General features: G+C 34.2%; 1 protein-coding gene across 1 annotated transcript in view; it reads right to left on the bottom strand.

The window, feature by feature from the left end:
- The window catches only part of LOC137407968 (uncharacterized), a 74,644-nt gene that overhangs the window by 7,520 nt on the left and 54,017 nt on the right, over positions 1–13,107 (bottom strand). Inside the window, exons 26-30 of the mRNA XM_068094356.1 lie at positions 12,109–12,299; positions 11,172–11,277; positions 8,458–8,595; positions 4,952–5,125; positions 905–1,234 (exon numbers count right to left, since the gene is read on the bottom strand). Coding sequence (XP_067950457.1) covers positions 905–1,234; positions 4,952–5,125; positions 8,458–8,595; positions 11,172–11,277; positions 12,109–12,299 — 939 coding nt within the window. The remainder of the gene's footprint in view (positions 1–904; positions 1,235–4,951; positions 5,126–8,457; positions 8,596–11,171; positions 11,278–12,108; positions 12,300–13,107) is intronic.

Here is a 13,107-nt window from a genome sequence, read left to right as displayed (position 1 = left end):
AAATGACTACTGATAATGAAAAGTACAATCACTATGGCAAGAATTTAATGACACATTCACATGATTCCAGATCTGTAGCATGTACCAAATGGAGGATTTAAAGCTATTTTCCCATTCATTTGCTGGCAGCATAAAACAAAAATGTAAATTATAACATATAACACACAAAAATAGAAACTATTCTGCCATTGTGAATAAGACAAAATAACTGAATCGCATTATAATGCCATATATTCTGATGAATATTTAAGGAAACAAAATTACATTATTAAATTACACCCTTTTTGAATATGATAAAAAACAATAATAGAGTATGAAAGGGATAATTCATCTTTTTACACACATTAGGGTGGAATAAACACACTTGAAACATTATTAGTGTTAGTATAGTCCACAATATCAAGTTAATGCAACGTAGAAAAAGCTTATAGTACATGAAAGGAAAAACATATATACTTAACGTCTTGAGTTGGGAAACAGGTATATGAATTATAAAAATAAAAACACTGTACACACAAAAATATAGCGATTCCACATAAACTAAAATGTTCAAGCTTTTGCTTCTAGAAATGGTAGAAACAACTCAGAATAAATGTCATACTATTTACAACTTTTTTTTATCAAATTCTATTTCATGTACTGCTTGGATTACTACACCATAGATTCATTGATCTACACAAACGTGTGAGGCCTCGTTCCGTTTTAGTTTGTTGCAGTTCAACAAAAGTGTTGTGAAAGAGAGATATAGGGAGAGATAATACTATGGTTAGACATACTAGCAAACAGCGAATGTATATGTGGTTATCTTCCAGCTCACTCAACAAACTGATGAACAACACTCGGCTAGCGACTAAGGTGCACGGCTAGACAGTGAGAGGGAAACATTCTCACACCAGATTCTAACCGTTGGCAGCTCTTCCGTCATCCCAGTAATGGTGGTGTGGCAAAGCCAGCTGCTTGGACTCTGGTTCTGGTTTGTTGAAAAAGTAGTCAGGGATGTTACCCGAGCGTGACTGTGGTCTTTCATGTTGTCCTTCATAGCTGAATTGGGGAACGTCTGTTGACCAATGAGTGACCTCCCTAGGTGGGAGGATAAGGCGCTTCTGACCTGTTTTTGGTGTCTGATAGCCACTTGCTCGGAAATATTTTGCGGGGTAATGCACTTGCGAGACAGACACTGTATCAGAGTGAACATTCAGATCTCCAGGGCCGTAATGTGCAGTTGCCGGTTCCACTGATAAGTTGACAAATATAAGCCACTTGTTACCATATAATCTCAACTTTATCAATCTTGTTTGAGTCAGACAGAACATTTATTGAAGGCGTTAAGTATGCAATACGCAATACTAAAATGTGATAATGTACTGGTAATAAAACTATGATGGTCCTCGGAATGAGCCATAGCTCCAGTATCTAGGATACCCAGGACAAACGTAGCGGTAAATATCCGTTTAGAATTCCTAACAGATAACGAATCGAAACATGGATATCCAATGGTTGTCTAATGTGAGAAGAATATGTGGGTTCAACCAAAATCTGTGAACCTACAGACTTGTAGCGCTATAAGAAAATAATCCGGTTTCTTTGTAGATTTTTCTACCAGCAAGGGCGTACACATTTTCTGATAAATAAAAAGTTGATTTCGCATCGTTTTAATTGAGTCTTTCATACAGTTTTCAATTAGTGAATTGAGTCGGTTTTGCTTGCTAAACTTAAACATCCTACAAACATACTTACGATCATTTGGTCCTTACTTTAGAGAGACTCCATTCGAGGTTTAATAAACTAACCATAATCTATCAATAAAATAACCATTCAAAGCTGAAGCAAAGAACTGAGGAGGGTGTCTCCACAACATTTTTCAAACCAACAACTTTTGTGGTTAATATTCACCTGCATTTCTGGACAGCCTTTACAAAACAGGTTTGATTGTGACAAAAGGAGGTAAACCCTATAGGCATGTAACTTTAGTTTTAGGGTACTTTCGGATCTCCTGCTGGTAAGGGATGCACAATTGGGCCACACATGTGGTATTTAGACTCAAATCGTGTACCCAAACAATTGTAGGGGAATTATAGTAGGTTTTGTCATGATTGAGATTATAAGGATGACCGGTGATAACAGAATATTGTTAGTCGCAGTGAGCAGTCGCTTGTCGGCGGGTCTTTTGATGCACCATTGAAACTTTAGCCTGAGATATTTTACAAATAGCTCAAGCTTGTAGCCCTGATAATTAAATATCCAACCAGAATAAAGGTGCGTTTCGATCAACCTGCAATACGTTGGTTAGACACTGCATCTAAGTAGGTTAACCAAACAAAAAGCAGTTATGCACCTACAGTAAAACCACTTAATGTAAATGAAGTTAAACTGTTATAGCAAAGACAAGAGATTTAGCACCGGTCTATCCTAATAGATAGTGATGATGCTAATCTGCAGTGCTATGTTGAGGCACTTCAAAATCTGCAGCGGTACAGATGACATTGTCGGTTTGTTTTAATTAGAAATTCTGCACCAACCATTTCTGATTAGTTTTCTTTGGATTTGTTTGTTTATTTTCATCTATAATATAACTACAAAAATAACATGAAGAGTGTTTCTAACAGTATAAAAAGACAAGGGAAATAGAAAAAAATGTCACTCCAGGGAAGGTGATGATGAGGTCCCTGTGCGCAATAGCAAGGCTAATCAAGGCGCGGAACCTGAAAGTAGAGTCAGCAGAAGTATGTCTAGTTGGTTTAGTCGTCTGGTTGTCTGAGGTAGCGCTTCAGTTCATTTTTGAAAAAATTAGCATTTACAATTTTACGCAGTGTAACCGGTAGTAGATTCCATAGCAATGACTCCTGATAATCCAAACAACATTGACCAGCTTTTGATTTAAACAATGGTATTTTTAGGTTTATGTGTGTTTGACGAGTAGTTAAATGTGTTATCGTCCTGTTATTGTTTGTTTCGTAAAATGTGTTGTGTGCTTTTACCAGTACTTTGTATTTGTATAACTTTTTAATAGTTAAAATTCTATTTAGGTTGAATAGCGGATTAGCTGAAAAGTCATAAGCTTTCTTGTTAATTATTCTGAGTAAACAGTTTTGAAAAACTTTAATTTTGTTCAAGTAGCAGTCTGGAGCATTTCCCCACGCCTCAACACAATACGAGAGTTTGGAATTGATGAAGGAATTGTACAGAATTAGCAAAACATCCTTAGAGAGGTACTGAGACAATCGAAAAAACAACCCAGCATAAGGTCTAAAGTCTTTTAACAGTTTGGATATATGATTGCTCCAATTCAGCTGAGGGTCAATAAGTACTCCCAAAAATTTTATATTGTCAGATTTATTTATTGCATGACCATTAATTAGTAGGGATTGTTCATTAAAGTGGTGCGAGTTCTGTGGGTTTTTTAATAAAATGTAGCAAGTTTTGTTGAAATTAATCGTTAGTTTATTTTGGTTGCACCAACTCTGAAGGATTTTTAGGTCTTCATTTATCGAATGCATTTGCTTGTGAAGGTCTTTAGATTAAAAAAAGATTAGTATCATCTGCATACAATATTGGTGAAAGTACTTTTAATTGACATGCTTAGTCATTAATATATATTAGGAACAAAGTTGAACCCAATACAGATCCTTGAGGAACACCACATTTTATAGTTTGTGGTGCTGAAAGTTTGTGGTTTCTATCCATTTGATAGCTGTTGATTTGAAACCAATAGACTTCAATTTTAATAACAATATATCATGGTCAATGGTATCAAATGCTTTGCTGAAATCTATAAATATACCAAGAACACAATTTACCTAGTTAAAAGCTTGGAATGTTTTGTTTGTAAAGGAAATAATTGCATCTCTTGTTCCAATACCTTTTCTAAAACCAAATTGATTAGAGTCTAGAATGTTATTGCGTTCAAGATAGTCCATGATTTGGAAATTTATAAGTTTTTCTGTGATTTTGCTAAATATCGGAAGAACTGAGATAGGCCTATAATTTTCACATTTATTTATGTTTCCTTTTTTATACAGAGGGTTGATTCTTGCAATTTTCATACCATCCGGAATAATTTGTGTAGCTATGCTTTTGTTTATGATGCGGGAGAGTATACAGCTTAAAGAATTAGCATTGCGTTTAATAACGCTTGATAGCGAACATCTGTTAAAAAGTGCACCTTCTAATGAATCCACAGGTACATTGACTACATTTTATCTTTAGATAAACAGCCCACAGCCTGTTGATCGCAATAATAAATACTTACTACATTTTTTTAGGCAGGTCACACTTTATTGATGACACCTGTATGTGAAAAGCTGTATTTGCAAACCTTTTATCAGATGACTATCAAGTTTTCCATGACACAAAATTTAATCCTTACAACTTCACGCTCACATGTTCAGGCTTTTAAATACAAACCTACCAGACATTTAGTAGATTATATCAGAAAGTGTAGGTATTTTTCTATGATTTGCGATTGTTTTTGTTGGCTGAGATGATCTGACTGCCAGGATGTTTCAAGAATAAAATTGACAAAACATTGATTGCGGTTAAAATGATCAGATCAAGCGAAAGTGTGATTATGACGACTATAGTTGTAAAGAGACTCAGACGGAATCGGACAGAATGGAGAAGTGTACCGCTGCTACTTGAACACACTAGTCTACATCAACTATTGCAACGATAACGAGTTATGTCATTTCACATGGATTTATCTTCTGAGATAGTTTACTGGGTTGATTTTAATCTTGCAACATCCTGGCAGTCAAATCTCCTCAAACACCAAAAACAATCGCAAAGAATAGAAAAACACCGATACTTTTTGATAAAATCCACTAAAATTTTGTGTATATTCATCTCTAACCCAAATTATATAAAAAACAACCAACATTAGTAACAATGTTCTTGCTAGTCGGTAATCTTGCTGATGGTTAGCAACTTGTAAATATCTAGCTGCATTACTCACCTCCTCCATTCTTCAAGTGTTCCTTTGAATCTGACACCTTGTTGACCTTGGCATTTTTCTTCCGAATGTATATAGCAATGGCGATGATGACGATAATGATGATGGCCAAGGCTAAGAGAACAACGACCAGTATCCATTCCCATCGGCTCGTTATAGAGCCATCTGTTGTATCCACTACAATACAGATATACATTTATAACTAATCCCATCGGCTCATTATAGAGCCATCTGTTGTATCCACTACAATACAGATATACATTTATAACTATTCCCATCGGCTCGTTATAGAGCCATCTGTTGTATCCACTACAATACGGATATACATTTATAACTAATCCCATCAGCTCGCTATAGAGCCATCTGTTGTATCCTCTACAATACAGATATACATTTGAAACTATTCCCATCGGCTCGTTATAGAGCCATCTGTTGTATCCACTACAATACGGATATACATTTATAACTATTCCCATCGGCTCAATATAAAGCCATCTGTTGTATCCACTACAATACAGATATACATTTATAACTATTCCCATTGGCTCATTATAGAGCCATCTGTTGTATCCACTACAATACAGATATACATTTATAACTATTCCCATCGGCTCGTTATAGAGCCATCTGTTGTATCCTCTACAATACGGATATACATATATAACTAATCCAATCGGCTCATTATAGAGCCATCTGTTGTATCCTCTACAATACAGATATACATTTATAACTAATCCCATCGGCTCGTTATAGAGCCATCTGTTGTATCCACTACAATACAGATATACATTTATAACTATTCCCATCGGCTCGTTATAGAGCCATCTGTTGTATCCTCTACAATACGGATATACATTTATAACTATTCCCATCGGCTTATTATAGAGCCATCTGTTGTATCCACTACAATACAGATATACATTTATAACTAATCCCATCGGCTCGTTATAGAGCCATCTGTTGTATCCACTACAATACAGATATACATTTATAACTATTCCCATCGGCTCGTTATAGAGCCATCTGTTGTATCCTCTACAATACGGATATACATTTATAACTATTCCCATCGGCTCGTTATAGAGCCATCCGTTGTACCCTCTACAATACGGATATACATTTATAACTATTCCCATTGGCTCATTATAGATCCATCTGTTGTATCCACTACAATGCAGATAAACATTTATAACTATTCCCATCAGCTCGTTATAGAGCCATCTGTTGTATCCTCTACAATACGGATATACATTTATAACTATTCCCATCGGCTCATTATAGAGCCATCTGTTGTATCCACTACAATACAGATATACATTTATAACTAATCCCATCGGCTCGTTATAGAGCCATCTGTTGTATCCACTACAATACAGATATACATTTATAACTATTCCCATCGGCTCGTTATAGAGCCATCTGTTGTATCCTCTACAATACAGATATACAATTATAACTATTCCCATCGGCTCGTTATAGAGCCATCTGTTGTATCCACTACAATACAGATATACATTTATAACTATTCCCATCGTCTCGTTATAGAGCCATCTGTTGTATCCACTACAATACAGATATACATTTATAACTATTCCCATCAGCTCTTTATAGAGCCATCTGTTGTATCCTCTATAATACGGATATACATTTATAACTATTCCCATCGACTCATTATAAAGCCATCTGTTGTATCCACTACAATACAGATATACGTTTATAACTATTCCCATTGGCTCGTTATAGAGCCATCTGTTGTATCCTCTACAATACAGATATACATTTATAACTATTCCCATCGGCTCGTTATAGAGCCATCTGTTGTATCCTCTACAATACAGATATACATTTATAACTATTCCCATCGGCTCGTTATAGAGCCATTTGTTGTATCCTCTACAATACAGATATACATTTATAACTATTCCCATCGGCTCATTATAGAGCCATCTGTTGTATCCTCTACAATACAGATATACATTTATAACTATTCCCATCGGCTTGTTATAGAGCCATCTGTTGTATCCTCTACAATACGGATATACATTTATAACTATTCCCATCGCCTCATTATAGAGCCATCTGTTGTATCCACTACAATACAGATATACGTTTATAACTATTCCCATCGACTCGTTATAGAGCCATCTGTTGTATCGTCTACAATACAGATATACATTTATAACTACTAAACTTCATACTATGAAGCGAAGATCAGAACTGTAGACGTAAAATGCTCATAGTCGTTTAAATGCCTGCTAAATCTTATCTAGTTCGTAATTGCGCTATTATTTGAATGTATAGAAATCAGTAACTGATGACATCGCCAATCTTATATGCAAAATCATCTCATAATCTGAAGACACAGACTTAAAATTCACCTGACTTGATGAACGAGTATACATTACTAGATATGCTATTCCTATTAATTATCACTAACTATACATGTATTTACTCTCTTTAACAACAAATGTTTACTTACTATAATAAGTTACAAATTTGTACTATAGCAAGCTATGATTCATTACTATAGCAAGCTATGTTTAATTACTATAGCAAGGTACTAACTAGTGCTATAGCAAGCTATTGTTAAATACTATAGCAAGCTGTGATTCATTACTATTGCCAGTTAGGGCTAATTACTATAGCAAGGCATTAGCTTGTGCCATAGCAAGCTATGGCTAATTACTACAGCAAGCTATTGATTATTTGTACTATATCAAGCTATGGTTAACTGCTGTAGCAAGCTATTACTAATTTTTACAGCAAAGTAAATATAATTACTATAGCGAAGTATTAAGCTGGGCTATAACAAGCTAGGGTTAATTACTACAGCATGCTATGTTTAATTACCATAGCAACTTATAAAATTGTGCTATAGTAAACCATTATGAAATTTTACAGCAAGCTATAATGAATTACTATAGCAAACTAAGGTTAAAGAGTAGGGTAAGTGTAGCGATTTATCTAAAATGATGGAATATTATGAATCTTATTATGATGGAATTTATGAGTAAAAATCAACATTCCTTTCACTGAATGTTTAACTGTTTGTGTACCGTTTTAATGGTTGCTTTTCTCTAGATTGTGGGAAGTCAGCAGTAACCTTGATGATATTCCAATCATAAAGGTTACTGATAATACCGTTAGCCTTACACGGTGGCCCTATTAGTCATCCATAAACAATAAAAAAATTATAAATGTACATTTGATGTATTCAGTTGACAATTTCTTAACTATTAGCTTCATGCAACGACAATCCAGCATCGATTAGTCAAGTTACAAGGCATTCAAGAAGATCAATAATGACACTTGGCTGACAGAAGTTAACAAGCATGAGTACCTACCCTGTTTTAGAGCTGACACAGATAACAAATAACATAACTTTTAAAACTTTTATGACAAGACGACGAGAAGAAGAAAGGCACTGCAATGTTAAAGAGAAAGATCAGCAAAAAGAAATGGGTAAATACAGCGCTAAATCTGTGTGCGGAAGATGAATAGAGGGCAACTCCTCAACTCACTTTGTGCTCCAGCTGTGCCGTCTTGAGGTAGTGTTGTGGTTTCTGTCGAAGCGGTAGTTGCAACTGCTACAGGCTCTGTTGTATACCATCGTAGTTCAAAGCCTTTCATCGCAACCTTCTCATCAGCTGTATAGTATACATAATTCCCATATAAATGCGATGGTAAAGAATGCAGTAGACGGCCTACAAGGTATATATACAGTTGGCGCTCCTACGACTTAAATAATATCTTCCAGAAATGTTTACGTGAGAAGGATTTTAAGTTATAAGAACAGTAAAATACATGTAAATTGCTTAAACCGTTCCAAGATCTTTTCAAACTCACCCCTTTGTCTATGCAAAAAGGAAAAACTTCATGTAACTTTTTTGATTTGTGGGCAGCACCGTAAATGCAGTATTATTGGTTTGCATTAGTGCTGGGCACTTCTTGGCCAACGAGGTTAGACCGCCCCCTTCCGTTCGAGTTTTTCGAGTATCTGGTAGCAGGTAGTGCTTGGCATGAGTACTTCTTGGCCAACGGGTTTCACGGGTATCGGGTTTGTTGATACGGTTTTATGTCTAAAATTTCTAAACATCAGACATATCTTAAAATTTACAATGCAATTATAATTATATTCAATTTGTTTATTTTCTACTGTTTTCTATCGACTGATATTCGTGCTCGCAGCGTTAACAGGCGGGTGTTAAAGAGTGCTTAGAGCGCAAGGCGCAATAGACCAAGTTTTTATCTACTCTACTCGACGAATTCCTGTACCAAAACCCGAAATCGCAAATCAAAACCCGAACCCGCAAGATCGAAATGCTCAAAATTTCTATTAAAAGTCTATTCTGCAAAGTTACACTAATAATAAATATTTTTTGAGTCTACCATAAAGCACAGCGACAAAATATTTTTACTATAAAAAAGTGGTACTACTGGTTTGCCGTCTACCTGTATCTAGGGGTGAAAGTTAGCAAAAAAAAATTTTTTTTGATGATACTCGAACTCATGACATTCAGATTGGTTGACCGATGCTGTAACACCTGCACCAATCGATCGCCTTTATATTTATGAGCAAATGCGCAGTAACCCTATTTTCTGTTTTTTGACATATCTTATGATCAATCATGATGAACTAGAATGTCGCGAAAGTTGTATATATACTAGATATAGGACTATACGCACGTCGATTTTTCTTTTGCAAGGGCGGCGAGATAGCTTAACATTCAAATCGAATTTTAGATCTCGCCTGAATTCACAATTTACGCTATATGGAATTTTTACGTACTACAAAGCAAAATTGTTCCATAAAATTTTTATACCATCTGGAATTTACATTCTAGGAAGTATACGCCATAGGAGCGTTTACTGTATATCTATGTATATAAAATTAAGTGTTTACATGTTGTTCATATGTCTAGTTTATAGCGATTGTTTAAAATATGCATGCTTGCTAGAACAATTGCTGTCCCATGATTATATGCCCAATTAATCCCTAATGTAGCGAAGTGGCAGCGTGGCTTAGTGGGGATGGGCTTAGCCTTGTATCCATGCATCCGAATGTATGGGTTCGATTCCTGTTAGGTGCAATCTATTTTCCTAACTCCGACTTCATACGGGCAGACACGGCTCTTAGTACAGTAAAGATTTAGACTAGCTCAAGTTACCCAAATTTATTGGGTAAAAATACTTTGCCAATGTCAACCTCATAACCTGCCAGTGTTTATAAGCTATTTCAAATCTTGTGCAAATGCGTAGCCTTAGACGTAAAGAATGTTTTTAACAATCTGTGTCAGCTGTGCTTTGAGCATTCGAATATTTGAATTATGCACTGGAAGGACAAACAGAAATAAACAAACGCCTTCATTTAAAAGTTTCAATGGTAAATATTGTATATGTAGATTGAAAATAAATTTTCTGTGCAAAAACTTTTTTATTACCCATGAAAATTCGAGCAATCCGCTAGTATAGTATATATACTAAATATATATATATATTTAGTATATATACTATACTAAATATAAATATTTATTTAGTATATATACTATACTAAGTATATATATATATATATATTATATATAACATATATACTATACTAAATATATATATATATATATTATATATATATTATACATATAATATATATACTATACTAAATATATATATATATTATATATACTATACTAAATATATATATTCCATATTATAGATATATATAATATATATAATATATATTATAGATATATATAATATATATATATATACATTTACTACATATATAAATATTTAATATATATGGCAACTGAGTCTTGGATACTGTTTAAAACAATTAAAAACCGAGTGTACCTTGCTTATATAGTCAACAAACTGATAACTGGTCGACAGCGTATTCCTACATGTCTCTGTGCAGAGAAAATATTGAACAGATAATTGTAATACGCTGGAACAAAACATTAAATCAACTTTGTATGAAATTTTCCCAAAATGAAAGTATCAATAAGACATAGGACAGGTTTAATGGTAAGATATGTTAGAGATGTCTCTGAAAGGAATTCATGGAGCTGGTTAGTCCAGTTATCAGTGAGGCAACCAAGAATGTTGCCCAATCATGAAATGAAACTGAAAAAATAACAAGAAAGAACAACTCCAATAAAGTAGTAATCACCCACTAGTAACTACAGGTAGGATTGCTTTGGAAACCTAAAATTTAATGCTGACTCACCGCTAAACTCTACCCTTAGCCTGTTCCCGCTAGAAATATAAAGTGGTATAGATGGTGTGGTTCCAAAGGCAGTTACCAGAACTTCATTGGTAATCGGGTCAATGACCTACAAATGAAAAATGTTTGCTTTTATATTTCTAAATTTCCCTTTCTGAGTAAAAGAAACATTTCTACAAAAGAAGCTTCATTACAACACCACAGTTTTGTATTTGCATCTGAATAAAGTACAGTTCCTGTAATTGCGATGTGCAGTCATCAAGTAATCTTTAGTCAACACTACTTGATGTTACTGCGAGTTCTGGTTAATTCTACATAAACAGTACTTTACATTAGTAAGACCCCAATTAACTGTTCCAGTTGTTATAGTAATTTCTAACAAACAGCATTCATGCTACTACCATTTATGGCAAGCAGTACTTTCTTTTATTTCAATTTTCAGTTTATAGTAGACTAAAATTTCTAGCTAGTAGGATGTACTGTTGTAGCTATTTCGAGTTAACTGTACTTCCTGCTATCACATATGTTACACAAATAATAATAATTTTAACATGAATTAATACTAATTCATGTTAAAAATACTTCCAGCCATTACAACTACTACAGAAACATACTACTAATTGATGTTAGCAGTATCTCCTGCTATTGCAACTGTTACGGTAAGTTAAGAGTAATTTATGTTAACCATATGTTTGTTATTATAACTGTTACAGTAACTTAACACTAACTCATGTTAACAGTACATCCAGTTATTAAAACTGTTATATTAAGTTATTTTAAGATTATAATTTATGCTAACCGTATTTCTTGTTATTACATCTGTTACAGTATGTTAACACTAATTCATGTTAAAATTACTTCCTGTTATTACAACTGTTACAGTATATTAACACTATTCATGTTAACATTACTTCTTGTTATTACAACTCAGGGTACTCACTTTTACAATGTCACAACAGTCTTCGGTTTCAAGGAAAACAAAGTAGAGCCCGACAACAAAGCCAGGCTCTACCGTGATGTCCCAGATGTGAGAGAATGATGTGCCCCGATTGTTTTTATCATACGACTCTGGATAGAATGGAGAGAATATAGTTCCTTTGGCAGCGGTGAGCACAGTCGTAGCTCCGTCAACTACAAGATTATATTAGTTGGAGTTGCACGAGATTGAAACTGGATTCAATAAACAATAACTAGTACATAAGTGTTTGAGGATATTCAGCAATATCCAAGATTGGCAGTGTAAAATTAACACATTGTAGAGATTGACAGACATATTATAGCGATTAGTTCAAATGTCTTCAAACAGTTATAATAGCTGTATGGAATTGGCACACCTGGCAAAATATATCAAATATTTTTCAAGATTTTCAAATTTGAAATATATAAAAATATCACAATTTGCATGAAATTCTCTCAAAGTTTTTAAAACAAAATTTGTTTCTTCATTTTAATAATATATAATAATATAAATATATAAATAAATAATATAATATAATATAAATAATTATGTTAAACTGTTTTTATAAAGATATTCTTAACGGTTGCCTTGCAAATATTTTCATCCTTAACCTGTGGACTCGGCAAAAGATTACAGTCATATGTATGTTAGGGATATAAGACACTTCTCTATGAAGCCGTGAAAGGCAAATTAAACATTTTTTACTGGAAAATTGAAGACCAAGGAGGTAAGCGAACCCTACATCAGGCATGTTCAAAGTGCAAAAACCCTGGAGAATGTGGACCAATCACAGCTTAAAATGCAGTAGGTAAACCTCTACTACAGTACCTACATCACACAGCAAAAACTGCTGAAATTGTTGCAAAGTGGACTAAAATATAAAAGTATTAATTTAATTTCCTTTGCTTATCAGATTAGCAAATAAATACCAAAAGCTTGATTGCTTTTCTGACAATTTCACATTCTCACGAAGCACTGTAG

This window comes from Watersipora subatra, chromosome 11 (genome assembly GCF_963576615.1).
Source record: "Watersipora subatra chromosome 11, tzWatSuba1.1, whole genome shotgun sequence".
Classification (NCBI taxonomy): domain Eukaryota; kingdom Metazoa; phylum Bryozoa; class Gymnolaemata; order Cheilostomatida; family Watersiporidae; genus Watersipora; species Watersipora subatra.
Note: the sequence above shows the minus strand (reverse complement) of the source record. Positions and strands in the feature narration are given on the sequence as shown.